General features: G+C 39.6%; 1 protein-coding gene across 2 annotated transcripts in view; it reads left to right on the plus strand.

Annotated features, from left to right (window-relative positions):
• Positions 1–2,710: 2,710 nt before the first annotated feature.
• COL9A1 (collagen type IX alpha 1 chain) overlaps positions 2,711–23,541 on the plus strand; it is a 65,623-nt gene continuing 44,792 nt past the window's right edge. The window contains exons 1-10 of one of the 2 annotated variants that reach the window (XM_084512388.1): positions 2,711–2,740; positions 3,063–3,136; positions 4,532–4,609; positions 4,746–4,878; positions 10,914–11,310; positions 20,204–20,281; positions 20,946–20,966; positions 21,882–21,956; positions 22,518–22,553; positions 22,662–22,724. In XM_084512388.1, the coding sequence (XP_084368514.1) occupies positions 2,727–2,740; positions 3,063–3,136; positions 4,532–4,609; positions 4,746–4,878; positions 10,914–11,310; positions 20,204–20,281; positions 20,946–20,966; positions 21,882–21,956; positions 22,518–22,553; positions 22,662–22,724 (969 nt within the window). In that variant the 5' untranslated portion in view covers positions 2,711–2,726. Of the gene's footprint in view, positions 2,741–3,062; positions 3,137–4,531; positions 4,610–4,745; positions 4,879–10,913; positions 11,311–20,203; positions 20,282–20,758; positions 20,904–20,945; positions 20,967–21,881; positions 21,957–22,517; positions 22,554–22,661; positions 22,725–23,541 lie in introns of those variants that run through there. The other variant, XM_084512387.1, reaches the window with a different exon arrangement.

A 23,541-nucleotide genomic window follows, 5' to 3' on the forward strand; every position in this document is an offset into this window, starting at 1 on the left:
GCCATCCCAAATTGCACTCAGCCCGAGCCTGAACTGAGGGACCTTCTTCTCTGCCACATTTAACAGCTCCTCCTGAGCCAAATGTTGGTTTCTGTGGTTTGTGTTGGATTGCGCCTTCTGAAAGTCTAACTACAGCCATCTCACTGGAACCTTTTTCATCACAGAGAGCAAACCTTTATATCTGCAGGAGAAGCTGGGTCCACCTAATTTATTTGCTATTTCCCTGGCAAGACCACAGTCTTACCAGACAGCTGTGCAAATGCATGTTCACCAATTCAAGCTACACATAAGAAAAGGAATATGGAATCAGACATATGAGGAGGGGATGTGAAGTCAGATGTGTGAGCACACTTTTAAACACCTAGTGAGGTGATGACATTCCTACATGGCTTGTCTTCAGGAGATATTTGATCAAAGTCACCAAACCTTAGCTAAACAACAGAGATATTTTTGGAGAATCACATTCTATGTTGTTTAATTAATCTACTTTCAAGGGTTTAGCGGTTGTTTTTTAGGTGATGAATTCCCAAGCAAGTGGCTAAACATCAATTACAGTGCACTGAAAATTTCTGAAAAAAAAAATAAATCTGTATTAGCCTATTTATGTATTAGCCTTCATAAAAACAGAAAAACACAAAGTGACAAAGAGACACATCAGAATACTCACGTCTTCTGAATCCGTATACCAGTTGGACAGGGACTGTCCCTGTGACCCTCAGCAAGGTATATAAGATACCTTCTCCATCTATCTCAGTTTACATCTACATGGAATGGGAATAATATTGACCAGATCATGGGGCTATTAAATCAGCTACCACTAGTTTGTCTGTTAACATTTATCGGGCTCTTTGAAGATAATGTGATAATTATTAGTAGAACACCTAATCAGAAGGTTCGTTGTAGATTGTGAGTTTTGTTTCAAGTGGAAGGCATCAGGATGCACACAGGACAATCAGAGACTATTAGCATCTTTTAAAGCGTTTTCCTTTTCTCACAAATAGAATAGCAAATGAGTTTTCCAAGCCTTAATTACATCATTTTATTTCATTAAGTATGTCTTTTGAAGATGCTGGATTGGGAGAAGACATATTACAGGTACAAAATAACCCCTTGAGAATCACTGAAATGAAATGCAAATGAAAATAGATTATAGATTGTTCAGAAACCGAGTATGTGTTTTCCAAATTTCTCTGAACAAGCTTCCCCCCCTCTTTGGAGGGCATTATGTCTGTTTGAACAGCCCCAGACACAAGCAATGTCAGGCTTCTTTTTGCTGTGTGCCCCAAATATTTGCTAATCTATTCGAAGATGGTATAGATATGTCTCCATATCTAACTACTTGGATGGCTTTTTCTTCCTTAATGCTGCTGTAAATAAATTGACAATATGAAGCAGTCTCAAGTGCACACTGCCTGCCACAACCTCCCATTTGATGAAAGAGATGGTTTGACACCTAACTCTTCCATTCCTTCACAAATTTGTTACTCCTTATAAACCCCGAGTGCTCTCATTTGTTCTTTCCCATGCCACATCATCCCTTTCCCTTCCTTATAGCTTCATGGGACTTTCACATCACTCCCTCCTGCTCCTTATAAATTCCTCTTGCATCCTACAGGTATCACTGCATGCCACAACAGTAATATTAGCATGGTGGATAAGTGACTCAGGTTTGTGGTGACTTCAGCAAACTTATTGTGAAATCTAAATAATATTTCTCCAATTTTTAATTTTCTTAATTGACAGTAGTTTCATCTGCCCATTCTGGCACATGTTGTAGGTTGACCATCATGATGCTAGACTACAAGCCTCCTGGTGTTTACCTTTCTCTTGATGGGGGAAAAAGTGGTGTTACTCAAGATCTGTGATTATCTGCTTGATCAGGCATCTTTGACTCCAGCAACTATCAGGACTTCTTGGCTTTTCACCCCTTTCCTTTGGTCTTTTCATGCATACAGATTTTAGGCTCTCTCACTGTCTCTAGCCATGTGAACAAATGCAAACAAATGTCTTTCTGTGTCCAAACATGTGCATTGTCTACGGAAAACAAGTGCTTTATCAACTGAAGAACAGGAGTCTACTTTGTAGTGCCTGTGTGTACATGTATTCCTTAAAAAGGCTCAAGTTTAAGCAATAAAACCCCTTTTAAATAATTGGTTTTATTCAGAAGGATCAACTGGGACATCTCCAGCTAGGCTTCTCCTGAGACCGTCAGATGAATAAATCAGTGAGAAATAAAACTATCTCCTTTCTAGGACTGGCCTCTTCTCGTGAAGCTTTTAGCCTTAACACCGTGTCAGGGCCACCAGTTTTCTCAAAAATCCCTTGGTACATGTAATTCTTTCATCTGCCTCGCTGAACAGCAGACCCTGCCATTTGGCGACTGGCATCACTTAACTCACATTTTCTTAATCTCTCTACCCTGATGCTGGCATAAGCAGCAGCCTTTTCTTTGCTCTCTTGGCATCTTTGTGCTCAGCTGGCTCCTGAGATCCGCCCTCAGACCCCACCAGGACACACGTCTGTCCAGCCCCCACCTCCTTCCCTTCACAAGGTTAAAACCGACCCAGCAGCCGCACCTCCCTCCCTGCTGAGTCCTGCATGGGGCAGAAGGAGCCGTCTGCACCCATTCACACTCTCCTTGACAGGGCTAATGACAGGGAACCAAAGAGTGTGAATATCTACACCAAATATTCACATGAGAGAAGTGAAGAAAAGCAGCAGTGAAGATGAAAAGCAACTGGTAAGAGAACAAGTGGGATTTAGAGAAATCTGTAAATAAGAGATTAGAACAGTTAAAGCTGTCTTTGCCAACTGCCTTCTTTGTTGTTTGTTTTCATGACAGCATTATATGAAAGAAATGGTAATAGCAAGAACTTTGTAGACATGTTTTATTATAAGGACAAAGATAAAATTTCTCGTGTAAAGAAATTGTCTTGTCAAGTCTGTTAGTAAATTCTTACCTCATGGTTTTATACACTTAATATGCATGACTGAGGAGAAAGTCAACAGCAGAATCTGTCAGAAACTATACATTCATACTGGAGTTTGCTTTCTGTTTACAGGAAAATTACAGCTTTCTTGTACGTGTGTAGTTTTCTGGGGTCTTTCGTCTCAGCTACCATCCAGCAACAATCAAGTAAGGAGATAGACTTTATCTGCCTTTCCTCTTTCTGTAATTTTGACTGTCAAAAGAATTATTCTGAGCTTATTCAAAATTAAAATCCTCTCTAGCTAGCCATCACAACAGAAAGATAGAACTACCTGTGTGTGTATGTATGTATCCATGTATATATAAAGAAAGAGGGGAAAAAGTGAGAGCTATGTGTATTATTTTAAATGCACTATTAGATGTATTTTTTAAGGTAAAGATTAAAATCTGCATATAGGTGGTAGGTACATGACACAAATTCCCCCTCCTCCCTCTCCTCCCCATCTTTCAGTGCTCCTAGTTAGATATTAGTCTGCTATATATGGCAACAAACTGGTTCCACTTTATTTGCTGGGAATAAAATATAAATGGTTGGATGTCTGCCATAAGTCTCATCAAATAATATAGAATGAGGCTATTTCTAAGGTGTAACATGTCAGCTTGAATGTTCCCTTTAAGCCTATGTTGTCAGAAGGAAACCCACATTTATGGTTGAGCCCTTGCAGCACACAAGAGGCTCTCTGTAGGTTAGAAATGTATCTCCTTCCAACTTGCATTCTTCATTCTTCCCCAACCAGACTCTACTAACATTTTCCATATTGACCTGATACTGGACTTGCACAGAATTCTGAAATTATTTGAATAAATTTTTATTTTCCCTTCTTTCTTCCTTAAATTAGGGAAATCAGCTGGGTCTCCACTTCATTATGGGGCTTCTTGGCAGATAATATTCAGAAAAATTACATTTTAAAATTTGCTTTCTTCAAACAAATGTCTTCCACGTTCTTGCTTGGATCAGTAAAAAAAGTCTGTAAATCCTTCTTACCCCTACCATGTATTTCATGAATCAGATTTTCTCTGATCAGACGTGGCCCAGTGGATGGTGGGAACACCTGGAATACCAGAGAGGATGGAAGAAGTGCCAACAATTTCTCCCCTTCTCCCCTCAACAGCCTCTTTAGTTGGCATAAAGCTTGTTTAAGTTTCCTTTGGATTAGGAACACTATTGATTTGGGCAACAGGCTTTTTTTTTTTTTTTTTTTTTTTTTTAAGTTTGCGTAAACCAGAAAAAATTCCAGACCTAAAACTCCTAACACTGCAGGTCTTCTTATGCTGGTACAATTATTCCTCCATAACTCTGCTAGAAAAGAATAACAACTCCCTCATTTAAAGGTCTAATAAATCAAATAATGACTCATTTGAAATTTGGAGCTCCCTAGAAACAGAGGTTTATTTTATTTGACCTCTGGCTTTACCAAGTACACTTTACATTTATTATTTATAGTTCTATTTAATTCATAAAATTCTTACAATTGCTTCAATTAATTTTTTAAGGTGATCTCTCTGCAGACACATGGTTAACTAATTCACCCCTTTTTGCAGGACTACCAGCCATCCTGGGTGCTAGTCGGAGAACTGATCTCTGTCCAACAATTAGGATTGGCCAAGATGACTTACCAGGCAAGTATCATCTGACCTTTTCAGGAAATAGCAGCTGTTCAGAAACTCTAATATTCAAGTTATATTCAGCTCTGTCACTGCTGAAATTAAATTAAAATAAAAGTTATATTTTGGGCATATGTATTTTTTCTTGTAGGCTTTGACCTGATTTCTCAGTTCCAAATAGAAAAAGCTGCTTCCCGAGGAGTTATCCAGAGAGTGGTGGGTTCCACTGCTCTACAAGTGGCTTATAAATTGGGACCCAATGTAGACTTCAGGATCCCAACCAGGTAATTTTCTTTGCTGCTTGATTTTAAAATATAAACATTTTGCAAGTTTATTATTTAAGTAATCCTCTCTGTAGTTAGATGATCTCATTTACAAAGTTTTTGAAAGGGAAAGATGAATTCAACTTCTATACATTTTTTTTTTCATTGACACTACCAGACTAGGTTGATTCTGTAATAGCAATTTCGGGGACAGCCACGTTCCTCTACCAGTGGTATTGCTCAGGGTTCCTGCAGGTCTGCTGAAAGAAATATATTCACCTCTAGAAAGTGAGGCCAAAAGCAGAGAGGTGAAGCAAAGACAACAAGAGGACAATAATGAAAGTTTTCTTAAAACATTGAAACAAAGAGATTTTCCTTATCCTTTGAAGGCTGCAGAGACAAGAATTGATAATTTTTGTGTTTGTTTGTTCGCTTGCTTGCTTGCTTGCTTTTTTGCATAACTGTTACGTGCATGTTCCTGGCTGATTTATGATCACTTAATCTACAAAGGATGATAGCTATTATTTAGCGTGTCACAGGCAAATTGCAACAGGAGCCACTATTTCGGAATCTAATTATGTTAGTTCTTTAGATGCCAGACCTGGTGCAGGTGAAGGAATAGAGACAGTACAACAGGGTAGAGAAGTCTTTGTCAAACTTGTGCAACCTTGCATTCTGGTCCAGCACCTGATGTCATTAAGAGTTCCTTTAATTAGCAATTGACTGGCATAGCCTTCATTGGACTACTGTTTCAGGTAGAAATAATTGGAGAGCAAAGTATTTCTGTTGTACCCCAGCTATCACTGACAAGTTTTGCTTGCTGCAGTCTTCCCTGGCTTTTGACTCTATAGCCATTAGGTTACCCAGTTTTGAGTTTAACTGGTTGGTTGCATTGGACTCGATTACTTTCCCTCACAGTGGCAAATCAAGGCTGCTAGTGCATAAAGATGAACCCAAACACAGAGAGAAAATGCGATCTTCATTTTATGAAAAAATGTAGATTCTCATATTCTCAACTTGTGCATTTTATCTCAGAAAGAGTCTGAGATATCAAAGCTATAATATTTTCAAGAAGGTTTAGATGTATTGCTGTAAATGGCCCTAGCGATATGCTTGATACACACAAATAATCTCTAATCAAGCCTATACCAGCTTTGTTAATATGCTGTGACATCTGAGCTGACTGCTGCCACTGGGCTTGTTGGCTTGGTGTGGTGCTGTATTATCAAGGATTTACCACATTCATGATGCTGACTGGCATCCTCAGTCAGCGCTGTGCCGTCACACCGCAATGCTAGCTCACAGTTTACCTGAAATTTCAGTTTGTCATAGGGCCTGCCTGCCACTATTCATTCAATGTGTATTAGGAATAGTAAAATTTAGGCTGGTGTATGATCATTACACTAACCTGTATTAGTCAACATTACAGTGGCTATGGCATGGGAATGAGAGCTCAGTTAGCTGGCTGTGGCTCAGTATATTTATTCAGTCTTTGCTGTAGAACTAGCTTACACAGTAGCTGAAGGACTTAGCTTTAAAAAGTGTGCATAGTTTCCTTAAAATCTATGAAATTGCAACTTGGTCTTTTTGCTGCTTAGCTTACTTGCCAAGGTTCAGAAGTATGTCCCAGAATGAATAGAGTTTATAGAATTTAAGTAATAATTGTAATGTTTTTTAATTACAAGCTTAAAAAATATTTTACAACAAAGGAATATGCTTGCGATATGTTTTTAAGTGGGGAAAAAGGCTAGCTGCCTTTATGTGCTGGATGAAGTCTTAATCCTTTGACTTCACAAATGGGAATCCCATTGCCGGTGTCATGTCACAAGGCCCCTAAGTCAACACCTGCATGGAAAAATAATGCCAGGGAATGTTCCAAGGCATTCATACATTAACATCTACACTGTTAAAATATTGTGCAAGACCTTGACATGGTTTTGGTCCATACTAATTAACACTCTTAAAAAAAATCCTGGGTACTGCTTGACAGTTAGCATTAGGTCATGGACCTTAGACCATGTTGTAGGTGGTCATTGTGTTTTGGAAGTAAGCAGTACTTTTAAGTAAGAACTTTCTCTTGCCAAGTGAACTTAGTATCAGAGAACAGTTCTGGGCACACTGAACTTAGTAGCACTAATGTGGACAATGAATCTACAAGCTATATCTCTTTGCCTGCAGTCTCTTCTCTGCAGAAAGAAGAGCAATGTAAAAATGTAAACTGCCTTTTGAACAGTGCTTGTTCTGGGGGGAGTTGTGTACTGGAGACCACTTTAAAAGATGACTTAAAAAACACTAAGATGGGAAATTATAAAATGAAAATAAGAAGTCTACAAAGCGTTTTCAGTAAACTTGGAATATCCAGAGAATTTCATAAGCTGATTTCCTGGTTTTTCCTTTGGCAATAATGCTTCCCTACAAAGTAATGCACCTCAAATGCCTGGAGGTGTGGCTTTCCTACATCCAGCCACCAAAGTTGTTTGGGTGCTTTTCTATTTTGCATTACATGTAAGATACCTTACATAGTACCACTCCATTGATATTGATGATGACACTATGATGGAAAAGAAAAAAAAAAAAAGCAACTAAGAATCTAATTAGCTCATAAGAGAAATAATTAGCTCAGACCTGGATGCTTCTGAAGAATAAAGACCAGCCGAGGGTAATGAGTCCTAGCAAATGGCTTCTGGCTAATGACTTTGGACAATTGCTTTTAAAAATGCTTAGTTAGTTAGTTAGTTTTCTACTGTTATTGCCTTTTTTTTTTTTTTTAAATGTCTGCCAGATAGTTCCTGCTAGGTCAGCTGTGATTCTGGGCTTCAGGAGGTGCAGATGCAAAAGAACCCACACCTGTGGGTATATAATACTGCATTACCATTACATTACCATGAGGTTGGTCAGAGGGATTTCAACAGATGTTTCTAGTTGATTGCACTAACATTTCTAAAATCTTCATTTAGCAAGGAGTAAGTTATCACAGTGGGAAATGGAGCCCATCTAAGAAACTAACTCTTGAAAAAACATAATAAAGCAGGTGGTTATTTTGCAGTATTCAAGCCTGTAGTTAACATTTTAAAATACTCTGTTGCTCTTAATGAATTTTGAAGACAATGACGCTATTTAGTGTTTCCACTGCCTACTCAGTCAAATCATCTTGTTTGTATTGATGCCTGCTTTGTAGGACTCAGCCTTAAAATTTTAAAGAAATATTTCTGGTAAGCACTCAAGCTATCAGAATAATAAGACTATAAGGTATTTATGAAACAAAAGGAAAAGAAAAGAGTGGTGTTTCAGAAGCTTCCTTAGATGAATTACAGATGGGGAAAAACTGTGTACTGAAATGCATTGGCAGGACTAAAGCCAATGGGATTGCTTTTCATTACCATGGGAGTAACAGAGATGAGAATCTGTCTCTGCTTTACTTAAATTATAAATCTTACACAGTTACAGTCCAACACAGAGTATGTTTCTGGTGTTGGTCAGTGTTTAGTTATGCTGATATTTTGTCGTTTGTCTAATGGCAGCAGCTCTTCTGATTTGTTATTATTATGTTTTTAAATATAAATATTCATGTTTGTGCACTGATTTTTTATTGTTTTATAAAGTATACTGTTTATAAAGTATTTCTTATACTTTAATTTCCTTTTACCAATATCACAGAGTCTTGCACAGCTTCTCTTCTTTGTATAACACTCAAAAAAGTTAAAGTAATTCTTTTCTGTTTTAATTTCTGAGTAAGAAGGAGAACCCATATGATGGCTTTTTTTTTTTTTTTTTTTTTTTTTTTTAAACTATAGCTATTATTTCTCTCTCTCTCTCTCTCTCTCTCTCTCTCTCTCTCTCTCTCTCTCTCTTTTTTTTTTTTTCTTTCCTTTCTTTCATTTATTTTTCCCAGTAGGTCAGATGAGGTGAGAATCTGTGCAATATTTTCAGCAGTGTTACTGTGAGAGTAAAACTTATCTGTGCAGAGAAGGAATGCAAGTCTCTCTTCAGAGGATCTGGGATTAGTAATGCTTCTTTTAGCTGTAAGGCTTGGCGTGTCAGATCCCCCCAGAGCCACTGAACTTAACAGAAAGTGGAAAGTCACATGGAATTTAGTTTAAAAATTACCTAAAAATAAAAAAATAATATCTTTGATAGGATAGTAGTAAAAACAGCTGTTGTGCAAGAACATACAGTGAGATTTGGCAAATGAAGAAATAAATGGCTTGGGTGAGCTAAGGTTTTAGCAGTAGAGGAGACTGAAATACTTGTTTAAGAGATGTTATAGAAGGATGCAGAGGTCCATAAGGGATGTGCTGACTGGGTCAGGAGCTTAGCAAAGTTTAATGTGCATCAGAAAGGGGTTAAGGAGTGTGTTTGCAGAGCAGGAATATATATATATAAATATGTTGCATAAGCTAGAAGCCTAACAAAGGGAAGGACTGTGGACAGCAGTAAACACTGGAAAGTGCTCAGAATACGAGGACAGGTAAAGTGTCCACACATCACTGGCATTTGCTTTTAAGATGGCAAGATACAAACCAAAACACAACACAACAAGCTAGACAAAATCCCACCAAACAAAGCCAGCTGGGCCAGAAAATTGCATCTGCAGTCACCAGCAAAATGAGTCACAGCAAAGCGCAGACAACTTAAAGATGCTGGCAAGGAGCCCCCTCTCCCACCTGCGTATATCTCTGCGCCTTGTGCAAGGAGATAATCTTCCAGCCAAGTGTTCCCGTTCCTCATACAGCAGCTTTCCCTGCAGCTGAAGTACATATCAGACTCCAGGCTCACGGGGAAGGAGCAGGGACGCTAGCAGTTCGGGTGGTTTATTATTAAGGTGAAGCTGCTGCTGCTGCCAGGCTTTCCCAGTCCTTCTGAAATCTTGGTGAGACTGTGCCGTCGCCTGCTGGAATATGATTGTACTACAGCTTTGGACATATTACCACTAAGAAATGTGAAGTACGCTCTTACCAACTCAGTAATCATCAAGGATACAGAATAAGAACTATTTTTTTTTCGTTTTTTCCCCTTTTTTTATCTCAGCCTAAGGTTGGAGGTTCACTAATGGCTAAATTCCTGCTGACATAGGATTGATCTGCCACACAAAAATAATCTTTGTTCAAAATGTCTACTTGCCTAAGGAGTTATTTTAATGAATGCTCATGACAAAAAAGCCCTGCATGTCTCCATACTTAAGAATTTTAGTCAAATACATTTTGTGTGTGTGTGTGAAATTCTTAAATGTGGATATGTGGCAAACAATGTGTCAATGTCAACTCAATTTTGGCACTGTGATCTTACCATCTATAGAATATGAAAAGGCATCTTTTAAAAATATTCTACCAGTTTCACTGACACATTTGAGCTAAAAAATGGCATCTCTATTTGAAACAGTGATACAGCTAGTAGTACGTGTTTGTGTTATAGGAGTACAAAACAATGAAACATGTAATAAGTCGCAGATCTTCCCCTGCTACTTGTAGCCTCATGGTTCAGTGCCACAGGACACAATGCATTTTTAATGTAGGTTCTCACTGTGTGCATGATTGTCGGTGAATGATCTGTTGTATGATTACTGCTGAAGTGATAGCTAATGCATTAACAAAGTGGTTATTATCAGACTGAACAAGAAAACGCCTTTGCTAGATACATTCTTATGTCTTCAAAAATAAAAACAGTTTTACACTATTTATCTAACCAATTGAAAGTCACACTAAGTTGATTTTGTAAGTCTAATATTAGAAACAGCATGATTGTAGGATAGACTTTCTAAATGTAAAGTACTAGCCTGCTGTTGCTTGATCCATTACACTTCAAAAAGGTTATCATAAATACTTCACAATGAAGGAAGAAGAACCCACATTTCTGAACCAGTTTATTTTGCCATCAGTTACACCAATTACTCAAAAAGGTATGTCATTTTGGGACTCTACAGGTAGAAGATAAAAAGAATGATAAAAGAATGTTTAAAATATGGTTCCACTGAGGAACTGATTTTTATTACTCTGCTGTGGTATGTGGAGGTTTTCAGAAGAAATACAACAAATTTACTCTATTTTGATCCTACACAGTGCAATATATTCCAATGGATTGCCTGATGAGTATTCCTTTCTTACTACTTTTCGGATGAGTGGACCCACACTTCAGAAATACTGGACTATTTGGCAGATTCAGGATTCTTCAGGAAAAGAACAAGTTGGAGTGAATCTTAATGGTCCAATGAAAAGTGTCGAGTTTTCTTATAAAGGAGTGGATGGAACTCTCCAAACTGCATCATTTTTACATTTGCCTTTCTTGTTCGATTCCCAATGGCACAAGCTCATGATAAGTGTAGAAACAAGCAGCGTCACACTTTTCATTGACTGTATTAAAATAGAAACCCTAAACATAAAACCAAAAGGGAAAATCAGTGTTGATGGCTTCGCTGTGCTTGGAAAGCTTAAAAATAATCCTCAGATTTCAGTTCCGGTAAGTATCAAAGCCTTAAATTACTACAAAAAATGTTTTACAAGATCTTTACACTTAATCTTTTTCATGGAATGCATCTTCATATATTTCCTGAAAACATAAAAGGCAGCACTTGGCAGGTAAGTACTATGATTTTCAAATTTTGCATATATAGATATCCTGTGGAAGGTAAGGGGTCACCCAGGTTATGTCTAAATTTCAATAGTAAAATGTTTTAGACACCCACGCTTCTGTCACTGGATTCTGCTGTCTGGATATATCAGCTGCTAGTTTCCTTGTTTGCATCATATGTTGAGCTTGATCTAGAAGGAAACCTCAGGACATGGGCTTGGGGACTGTACTCACACCAAAGAGAGCAAGAATTGGGACCTTTCACTCCTATGTGTGAACCAACCATCAGCAAAAGATAATTAGTTCTGTCTCTGTCAGAATAAATATTTTAAATAGTTAATACAAAGGGAATATCTTCTGCAAGAGATTGACGGGAGTCCTTATTTACTCAACTCTGATGTTCACACAAGAAGTAAGAGAACCATGTTTACACTGGTGCTAAATCAGAGATTTATCTTCACTATCTTATACCTCAGGAAACTCTTCCAGTCATTGTGTTACCTGGTATGATCCTGTTGACAGAATTGTTTTCTCTTTAATTGGCTTGATTTTTATTTTTATTTTTTTTTCCAAAAAGACTGACCCAGAGTAGACAGCTAATTCTTAAAGAGGGTTCTTGTTAATGGGCACCATAGGATGCATAAGCATACTTCCTATCCTATATCCTGGAAGTATAATATCAGAGTCCAGGTCCAATCCAAGTGAAGGGCCTAGCAGAGATGAGACATAAAGCCCACTCAGCTCCACAATACTTCTCCTGGCTACCTCAGGACATCCCATCCCCATATCCTGACTTCTGCAAATCCTTTTCTTAGATATTAACTTTCCTTGTGCATTGTACTAGATACCTAAACTCACTGTAGAGTGTTCCTTTACTCTGTGTAGCAACACTAGGCAATGAAATTCTATTTTATATCCTGTTAGAGGATTTAATGCTAAAAATATCCTCTTCGTGCTACTATATTTTGGGGAGAGTTGTTTTGTGGAGAAAATAACATTGGGGCTGACCTACAGAAAATATTGAATGCTTTTGTGACCTTCTACCAAGAAAACTGAATCTGAAAAACCCCAGGGGTTTTATTATTTGGTTATCTGATTTAGTTTCCAAGATGAGTGATTAATATAAAACACAGAGAAAGTGACATACCTATAACTTCTGACAGAAAACAATTTGTAGCTGTCACATCTGCATTTTACCTTTTAGACATCTGTGAAAGTGTTTTTCTCAGGCACTGTTTTTTCAGCTAATGAGTCATACTGCACTTTATGCTGAATAATAGGAGAATTTTTTCCCATGGTAGCAATAAATGACATTTAAAACTTTGGAAAGGATTTTTCTGTATTCACTTTGTAGATTAAAAGGAAATAGTTTCAAAATACTGTTGAAAAAATGCAGAAGACAACTGCAAAATTCCATACATTTTCCTGTTCCTTTCCCAAGGATCCTCTGTAAGTGCCTTAAAAACATATAAAATGAATAGTAAGGTATAGGGCATTCATTTTAAAATGACTTGGATGGCAAAAAGAGAATTACCTGCTTAACATATTGTAACCATTTCTCATACTACTACATTGCAGATTTGCAGCAGCTTTGAAGTAAAATGCATGAAGTGAGATAATCTTGCATTACCTATATCTCATATTATCTGCCAAAATTGAATGAACTTCAAAGGCCAAATGTCTCAAGAAAAGTATCCTCTCATACTTTGTCACTTCTGTATGTGTAGGCAACACTATTGCACCAGATAGAAATCAAATTTACTTGAAAAATGGTGAGAGAAAGCTGCCACAGATATCTGAAAGTGGCTGCCTAGGTAAGTTGCTCTAGATGTGGGTTGGGAAACATCAGTAGGTGAAAAGTTACACCAATTCTGTTGAGAACAAAAACTGATCTTTGAAAATTTCATTTCAGTAATGCTGAAGTTGATACTGTTAGGATTAGCTGCATGTTTTGCTGACTGTTCTGAGGGATATGAGTAGATGAATGGATGGATGGGATGATGAAAAGTTTACATATTCTAGGCATTACCCTAGGATGAAAAAAATTCCACCCTAACACCACATTCTTCTTTGGAAAGATATCTAGATTAAATGCACAGAAGGATGTAGGCATTATGGATTATAGCTCCCAGCATGCAGTGCTACAGTAAACCATGCCCTCAAGCTAGACACACAGACATGCCTTTAAAAACAAGGAGGGTTTCTGTTGCGTGCTGAAGTAATGATTGGAAGTGGCAGCCTACAGACTAGGAAAGAGATGTAGTATTAAGGTGACATTGGCAAGAACTTGGATTTCTACCCATTCTTCATTGGTGCTCTGGCTGACACTTATTAAGGCAGCCCTACAGAGAAGGAATTGGGGATACCGGTGGATGAAAAGCTTGGCATGAGCCAGCAGTGCACACTTGTGGCCCAGAAAGCCAACTGCATCCTGGGCTGCATCAAAAGAAGCAGGGCAGCAGCTGGAGGGAGGTGATTATCCCCCTCTGCTCTGCTCTCGTGAGACCCTGCCTGGAGTGCTGCATTCAGCTCTGGGGTCCCCAGCACAAGAAGGACATGGACCTATTAGAGTGAGTCCAGAGGAGGGCCACAAAGATGATCAAAGGGCTGGAGCACCTCTCCTATGAAGAAAGGTTGAAAGAGCTGGGGCTGTTCAGCCTGGAGAAGAAAAGGCTCTGGGGAGACCTCATTGCGGCCTTTCAATATATATGTAAGGGGGCTTGTAAGAAAGACAGACACTTATTATTTTTTTAATTATTTTTATTTTTTTAACCAGGGCCTGTAGTGGCAGTACAAGGGGCAATGGTTTCAGACTGAAAGAGGGTAGCCTTATATTGGACATTTAGGAAGGCATTTTCATGATGATGGTGGTAAGGCCCAGAGAAGGTTGCCCAGAGAAGCTGTGGATGCCCCATCCCTGGAGGTGTTTAAGGCCAGGTTGGATGGGTCTTTGGGCAACCTGGTCTGGTGGAAAGTGTACCTGCCTATGACAGAGGAGTTGGACTAAATAATCTTTAATGGACCCTTCCAACCCAAGCCATTCTGTGATTCAATGGTTTTGGCTAAGATTAAAGAAGTTGGGAAAAGCAGAAGAAGAAAATTAGAATTTTCCTCCTTCCTCTTCAGCCATGTTTTTTTGTCTGTTTGTTTTGTGTCCCCATGTTTTGCAGAGACCTTTTTTTTTTTTTTTTTTTTTTTTTTCTTTTTCCAGTGATGCATATAAACAAGGAGCAGTGAATAGGTTGGGCTCCTCAGACATTTTGTGAGGGAAGAGTGTCCAGCATTAACTTCTGTCTCATCTATGTTTAAGCACTTACACCATTAGGCACTGGTATGAAGCTCCTTGAGGTTGGAAGAATGTTAAGTATGGGTCACACTGCTTCAAGGATGAAAAGACAAAATGTTATTTTTCACTTATAATTCACCATTTATTATGCAAAATGTTTGTTTACCCCTTTAAAATGTTTATGGAAATATTCAAACATATTTAGTGCATTTTTGGGGAAAATAAAATCTTTTACATAAGGTAGGCCTTAAAACAGGAATATGTTCCACATTTTTTGCCAAAAAGCACTGGAACAAACTGCCAAGGAAGGAAGAATGTAAGCATCACGTTAAATTTTTAAACCAAGTCTGGACATCAAAAAATATACTTTAATTCAGACAGTGCTGTGGGCTTGACATAAGACTCACTAGATAGAAATGGCTTGTTCATGGCCTGTACTCTGAAGTCAAAACTGTCAATGGTGTTGGTCCAGCCTGATACTATACAAACATAGATTTAGGGAAGCCATATGCTCTGGCATTACAATAAAGAATCACAGGATGATGGACTAGAAACTTTAAAATGTGTTTTTATACTGCACAAGTTTGTGTTTTGGCCCATGTATTTGGTTTCTCTTAAAATGGAGTAAATAAATCTATGGTTAGGTACGTTCTAGGCTTATCCTATAACTTGCTTGACTATATTTAGTTTAAACATCTCAGCACTCTTGGTTATTTAATATGTCCCGTGCACAATTTCTAATTTATTTCCAAGCATTGTTAAAGTATATGACTTCCAGTGTTAACAATTTTTAAAGGACATAAGTTACGTTTCCTGGTTTTCTTCTTTTTATTTATTTATTTATTTATTCAGTATTCCATGAGTGCTCTATTTATCTTGCAGAATAGGTCAACTTCTTACAGGTGCACTATAATACATGTCATTTTAAAAGAGATTTTTTATGGCTTGTTGTTACTGTGATTGCCTCAGAGTAATGGAGTTCCGTTAGAAACTGGCTTGCCTTTGAGTCTTTACAAAGATTTATCCCAGGATTTCTGGAATGTTTTATAGAGGGCAAATTTTTATACGGGTTTACAGCTGCATTTTATCTTTTCTTAGATAAAAAAGAAAATAGTTCTTTTTATCTAAAAGTAATTCAAATAATCGACTATAAACTCTAAGCAATACAAGATATATCATCAGCTCAAAACTGAAAAAGAATTTACCTCCTGAATCCCATGTTTGTTAAGAAAAGGTAAGGGCATTCATTTCCTACTGCTCAAATATTAACTGCTGTGAGATGGTGTAAATTACCTCAGTTTCTGTGATTTCAAAGGCACTACCCTGATTTTCTCATAATTGTCACTAAACAGTTGGCTAGAAGTGATCCTACATCATTATTTCATCTACATTTAATGCTGTTGAACTAGTTCAGTGCAGTTACCTAACTTACAGCATGTAAGAGGAAACTGCTTATCAATATTTGTTGAACAAGGATTAATTTACACTGTTGCACAGATTATATCCATGTATTGTAAAAAAAAAAAAAAATCGTCTTTTTTTTCACTCTGTGAAATCTCTCAGGATAAGATATGTTTACATAGATATCACTTATTCCTGGTCACTTAACAAATGTGGAAAACAGTTGATAGCAGACTTCCCTTGGAACAAACAGATATCACCAATGAAAAACAGCAAAACCTCCACCTGAAAATCAATTAGCTGAACTGTAATTCCCACAAAGTGCTGTTTTTCCTTGAATCATCCCTGATGCAGCAGTAACCCAGCGGGACACAGGTAGCCAGCTTGTCCAGAAGGCAGCTGTAGACACGCTCTGATTTACCCCCAGAGGAGCATCACAATTTCTCTTAAAGCCTATGGTACTGTTAAATGCTTCACTGTGGACTTATGCTGCTATACTGAAAGTAGTACTCTAGATATTTCGGTCTCACTAAATTTACTAAACTTCATATCTAAAGCACTGATAAGACAACTGAATTGCATAGCTCTCCTACTGAGATGTGCAAAACTTGGGGCATTTATGGGCATTTCCATCAAACTTAAGAGGACAAAACAGTGAACTGATGGACATAACTAATCCAATTATATCTGTGTTAATAATTTAAAATGAAACTGAAATCCTGTGGGAATTTTGGAAAATGGATGTCAAGGATATTGACCTATGGGTCATAACCACCTATGGGTCTTAAAAGATTAAATTTTAATAACTCTGCTTTATTACTACCCTTGGTTTATCCAAGGTTAATTTCTGTGAACATTGTGCTTATATTTCATCCTTAATAACACCTTGTACTGATTTTATAGAACATCTACTCCAGGCATCTTCAAAATGGTGGCATCCCTTAGATCCTAAAAAAGCCCAAAGCAAAATAATTAGCAAGAAACTTCTCATTGTTAAAAATAAATAAATAAATTAGTGCTGCCTGACTATGCAACTGTGAACTAAGATATGTCAAATTAAAACTGCATGTTCAAAATATTACAACTGCTTTCACATTCACATTGTGGCACAGTGTTTTGTAAAGAATGCTAAGTATTTTATTCTGCATGTGATGCCTGCCTCTTTTATTAAGACTTATTTCTGTTTGTTTATTAATCTCATGAGACTTTTGCTAAATGCTTACCGTTCAAACCCCTTCTTGAACAAAACAAAGTGATCAGTTTTCTCTCTGGCCATTCAAGAATGTTGGAAGAAAGCACATGAGACATTAAAAGGATCTCCTGGCTCAGCAAGTTAAGTTCCTACTGTAGCAAGTAATCCCATTTTACAATCTCATTAACAATTTTTCTGTTTTGACTTTGTACAAAGTTGAAAAACTTGGTTCAAACTTAAAAACGTAGATGCATCTGCTAGTAGTATTCTCTTGAGACTTGGATGTTAGCACTTAGAGAGTCATTCATCAAAGCCTAGGCCAGCCCAGTAATTAGCATCTCACAGCTTTCTTACCTTAGTGCGGAAGCCAAAAAAAATCTGAAGACAACCCTCCTGCCACACACACACACACACATACACACACACAAAGAGGCAACAATTATCTATATATAAAAAAGGCAAAACAAAACAAAGTAGTGATGCAGGTATTGGCTGCTGGTAGTATGTTTTAAAAGTTATTTTTCAGAGTGTTTGCAAATTTTGTAGCACTTTATAAGTTGCAAATACAGCTCAGGACTATTGATTTCAGTTACAGTTGTTACTGATCAGCCTTCTTGCATAACCTATACCCAGATACTTCAGTTCAAGCTACTAACCTTTCCTCCCGTAATGCAGATTGCTGTCTAATTGGGCCATTTTGATTAAAATAAAAATTAAAATTAACACTATATAAGAATTACGAGGCAAAATCAGGAGTACAATCCACAGTGGCATGTCTGCCTTTGTCACAAAAACATCCTTTCTTTTTCTATCATACTTTGCCATATTCACTTCCAATCTTCCAGTTTCAGCTGTGTATGAACCATTTCCACAGCTGTGCTCCTTTGGTCTGGTAATTGAGGCAAAAGTTCTGAGGAAAGAAGTGTGGAATCACAGATTCAGATTATGTGCAGAAGACGCATTTACAGGCAACCTTAATTCTAGTATTTCCTGGCTACTGAATGGATTACATTTTATTTTTAGCATTATTAAATAATACTCAATATCATTTTACTTTAACATTAAACAGATACAATGGAAAAGAAAACATTGTCACTTAGAACCATACCCACCCCATTTAAATCAGAAGCAGATTATTATTTAAATCAGAAATAGATTATAAGCACTGCTTTAGAGGCATTGTGGACCTCTCTGCCTATGCAAATGAGCTCCCAGGGTGAATAATGCAGACTCAGGATTTAATGGTATGGTATGAAGTAAATTATCATCTGGGGGTCATTTGGTCCCATTTTTATGCCTTTTTATGAATCATTGTATTGCTGCCCATTAGTAAGAAATTATAGTATACGTTCAATTCTTTTATATGTCTATTATGAAGGATTGGGAAGGGTTTTAAAATGAGAACTGGGTAAAGGAGATGAGGAATTGACTGACAGATAGTGGTGTCAGATAACACTGCAGGTAAAAGAAACTACTGCCTCTGTGCTGTTCGCAGCACTCTGGAAACTGGAATGGCTGTGCTAAATAGAACAGCAGAGATGTGATACCAAGGAGTTCAGGAGTGGCAACAGAGAAGTAGTGAAGGTGAAAGGAATAACAAAAATATACTTGTGGACATGTGGGTGTCTTGCAGAGATCTTAAAGGACTTCAGACTCAAAGCCTTTTTCAGCTACAGCAGTCAGCATGCAGCTAAGTCAATGTAAGGAAGGTGTCAGGAGAGGAAAGCGTCTCAGTGACAGTCTGCTTTCTGCTTTAGTCACAGGCTGGGATTGAAGAGAGCAAAGAGATATCTTAGAGGAGCGCAGGAGGCAGCCAGGAAACACTAAGACATTATGTTGTGGGAGAGGTGGTGGGAACCTGCTTTAGCTCTATAGAATAAGAAGAAAGATTGAGAGAAGCAGAAAAATAAGAAATGGAAGCCCCTGGCTGCTCCCACTTTTATTTCAGTTTCTCAGAAAAACAAATCACAGTCTTTGCTATACCAGGACTCTATGTTGCAACAAGAAAAAAAAATATCTTTATTTTCCCCCAGGTAAATCACTCATTAGTGGCTCATAAACCAAGCTGGTACTATATACGATAGAAAGTGAAAACAATCCTAGACTTTAAAACTTGAAAATAATAACTATGCACAGTGTAATATGCTTTTGGTACTTAAAATTCCACTTGATGCATTATAAATCAGATGATAACACCTCTGAAGATGTGTATGTGAGTTATTTGATAACTATTAGCAGAAGATTTGTATTCTTTTATTTACATATGCTCATTAAGTGAGACTTGGTGGCAGTTTCTGAGAAGAGGCTATCTTAATCCTGGGTCATTTTCCAATGCCAAATGAAAACTCAAAGAAGATGTGAAATTTCACAGATATATATAACTTAATTGCAGAGTGTTGCTACTGTACATACAATCCAGTTTTCTGAACCACTCACACTTGAACCATCTGTTTCTGTCCTCAGACCTCTCACACTCCTTATAGACATAACCATCCAGTCAGAGAAAATCTTTTGGGGACTGTGTGTCCTTTAATAAAACCACCACTATAGCATAATATGAGATAAATGCCTGAGCTCATAGGAACATCTTTAAAAATAAATGATGGATCTCACCTCTCTTTAAATCCTTCTGCAGGTTTATGCCTCCTCTATAAAATGTCTTCAGATTTCGGGGCTGGAGGCATGCAGGGAGGTGATCTGCTCTGGAATAAGCTCCAGAGGCTGAGCCCGACCACTCCAGTGGCTCGTGCTGAATTGCATCTCTGTGCCCTTACACCCACACTTTTTATTGTTAATACCTGCCTTTCAAAACATACCATTAGCTGAACAGTGCTCATCCTATTAAAACCTTTTCAAGTGTGTTCCCCCAGACTGATTTAATGTTGTTTTGTCTTCCCCACCAGTTTGACATCCAGTGGATGGTGATTCACTGCGACCCCCTGCGACCCCAGCGAGAAGGCTGTGGCGAGCTCCCAGCCCGGGTGAGCGGCGTTCCCAACCTGGCACTGCCGAGCCAGGCTGCCACCAAGTCCATCCAGCCCACATGAGCCTCGTTTTTCCTGTCTGTGTCCAGAGATGTCTATTTTCACCATACCTGTGTGAAATTTGGTGCCTTTAGAAACCCAGCCCCCCATGAGCAGCAGCCTCATTTTAACTCTTCCATGCCTTCCTTTCTTTTCTTCCTCACTTGCCACTCGTGCCAGAGACTTTTGAAAGCTGTGTCTTGCAGCGAGGGGAGATTTTTGCCATCTCCTTGCAGACTCCTGGGCAGCCTTAGGGAGGGAAAAACTTGGTAGGGGGTGAGGGAAGGTGCCCAAAGCAACAGCAAGCAGGGCAAAGGGTTAAAGGCGCTGCTGTCATTCAATCCTCTCTTTCCCAGCCTTCAGCTCTCCTCCAATCCCCACGACCCCCCTCTCCCAGGCATTTAATAAGCAGCCGTGAGGGGTGCCTGCAGCTGGGCTCACCTTTTGGCTGTGGGGACACGTTTGGGGTTTTGGTGCCTTGTGGCACCCAAGCAGGGTGCTTCCTACCATGGCCTGGGCTGTGCCAGGCCCCCTGTCTCAGGGGCTCTTTCTGCAGATTATATGCCTCTGCCTGGCTCAAGTAAGTTTCCTCTGACTTTGTCCCTTTTTTTCTCCCTTGCAGATAAGCCAGACGGTGATTGAGGTAAGTGGGAGGGAAGGGATGGTGTTGTGCGCTAAGGGAAGGGGTCTGAGTGATGGGAGGCTGAAGGCTGCTCTCTGTCATGCCCAGGCACTGACCCACTGAAGGGCTTTTGACCCTTTTCTCCTCCACCTACAAATACCACGGGCTGGGTTATTTCTGGAAAGATTGGTGTGGGGAGGAAAGGCGGCCGGAACAGCAGTGCAGTGGGGAGTAGGGCCCCAGGCTGGCTTCCTGCTCACAGAGAGCCTTTGTGGGGGCTGGAGCTGGCTGTGAGGAGAACAGAGACCCCCATTATAGGGACGGAGGCCCATAAAAGCCTTTCTCAGCTTCCACACACAGGCAGTGCCTCCCACCTCTCCCCTGGGAGCCTGGTGCTTGCAGGAGCCTCTGTGGATGCTAATGTAATCCTGCAGAAACAGGGGGAGCTGCTGAACCTGCTGTGAAGTACAGAAAGGGCTGGCTTAAACTTTGTTCTTTAGCACAAACTCTCGGGAAGACTGTCTGCTTTTTGCTCTCTGAGTAATTAGAATATCTCAGTGAGTTTCAGTGCTTGGTTTGCAGAGTTCACTGTTTTTTTTTTTTTCCTGCTGCCCTACCATCAGCACACAGCTGGGTCAGGGAATCAAGCTGCTGTTGCCTTGCCCCAGACCTGTGAAGGACCACGGGATGCAGGGGTGGTCAGGCTCAGGGAGGGGGTTTAACACCTCATCCCCCTTCGTCCTCTGAGGGGAGTATTGCTGGCCATCACCATGAAAGCTAAGATGGGAAAGGGCCTGTGGGTCCTGACACGGACCCCCACTGTTGCTGATACCCCCTGACTAACCCAAAGAAGCCCCTCTCATTGTGCTGGTCCCCCCTGACTGGCTCTCACAGGTTTACCAGGATCTAATTGCTCCTCTTTTTATTTCTTGTCAGAGAGGTCTCCCTGGTCCACCAGGCCCCCCGGGTCCGCCAGGGCCACCAGGAGTTCCCGGTATTGATGGCATTGATGTAAGTATTTCCCGTGACGTGCCTAGGAAATAGGTGATACCTCGAGCTGTATCTGCATTGTCCTCACTGCCAGCACTTGACCCCAAGGAATTTGAATTTGTCTAGAAATCTACACTGGAACTGACAGGTCTCATTTTTTTAGCAAATGGGAATGGAGAGAGGGGAAGAGGTAGCCTTTCAGATTCTCTCTGATATAAAAATTATGGGATTTATTTTATGTAATTATGGTCATATGATGTGATTATTTGCCTTAAATAGGGTGTAAGGATTTTATAGTTCTTATCTGAAAGGGAATTACCTAGTATCATTCTTAATAGAGCCTGCTAAGGATTTGTGGCATTATTCATGATAGCAGCTACTATATATTTTCCTTCAATTCCTGTCAGAACTTTGAGTGATTATTCTTGTTAGTCTATAATAGAGATCATGTGGGTTTATATTCATTCTTTATAAAGAAAATCAGTATGGGATTATTCCCAATAATCTGCACATCAGGGTTTCTCATTAGGGACCATGAAAGTTCCCTGTAAGTTTAATACCTTTCCTCTTGTTTCTTGTTAGGGAGAGAGAGGTCCTAATGGCCCCCCAGGTCCACCGGTAAGTGATTTCAGCTACTTTGCATTTGCTTCTCAAGAAGAGACGTAAAAAGTTTTGTTTCTGCTTCTGTAGATGAAATACACATAACTCTCCTTTTAATTTCTGAAGGGTCCGGATGGGGATGCAGGCAAGGCTGGATCCCCTGGCCTGCCTGGAGAGCCAGGAGCTGATGTGAGTATGCTTGACTTTCTGGATTTTTTTTTTTTTAATTTAAGAAAAATACTTGGTTTTAATATATTTCTGTAGGAGCATGACCTTCTTTTGAGGTCTCTGGCTTCCTCACAGCTGCCAGCTGAGTGCCAGCAGCATGCGTGGGGGAGAAGGACTTTTCTCCAAGCCAAAATGTGCTCTCTTGAAGGAACACAACTCTGTGTCCCACCTACCAGGGGGAGAAGAAGCCAAGGAACAGTGTTGGGTGCTGCCACCCTACTGAGGAAAGGGCCCTGGTCAGTGCTGCTGCAGGCAGGAGGCTGTGCTGCAGGCTTGGGTGAAACAGCACGGTGCCCTCCTTCTCCTGCCCCAGAGAAACAATGAGGGCAAGGGAACTCAGTGATGGACAAGTAGGGGAGTCTCTGTAGCAGCACACCTTTCTAGACCTGTGGGGGAAGCAGCCACCTCTGGAAGCAGTCTCAGGTCAGCACCCTGCTCCCTTGGGAGATGCAGAGCAGGGCAACGAGGGCAAGGGGAGGATCCAGTCCCTGGCCAGGGCAGCTCCAGAGGCAGCACTGGGCACGGAGGTGAGACCTGCTCCTGCACATGGGGCAACTGACATGGGGCAGCCGGCACGGAACACCTGTGGCCCTTCCCTCAATGGTCACCACCGGGTGGCCATAGGCCATTGGCACTCAGTGCCAGAGGGGAGTGCACAGGGTGTCGTTTCTGTAATTTTAGGGCTCATTTGTCTGCAATTCCCTAAAACAGAGAAAATGGGAAAGAATAAAACAACATTTCGATTGATGTTAAAGCGAATGGTTATCTATTTTTTAAC

This window comes from Aythya ferina (genome assembly GCF_964211825.1).
Source record: "Aythya ferina genome assembly, chromosome: 3".
Taxonomy (NCBI): domain Eukaryota; kingdom Metazoa; phylum Chordata; class Aves; order Anseriformes; family Anatidae; genus Aythya; species Aythya ferina.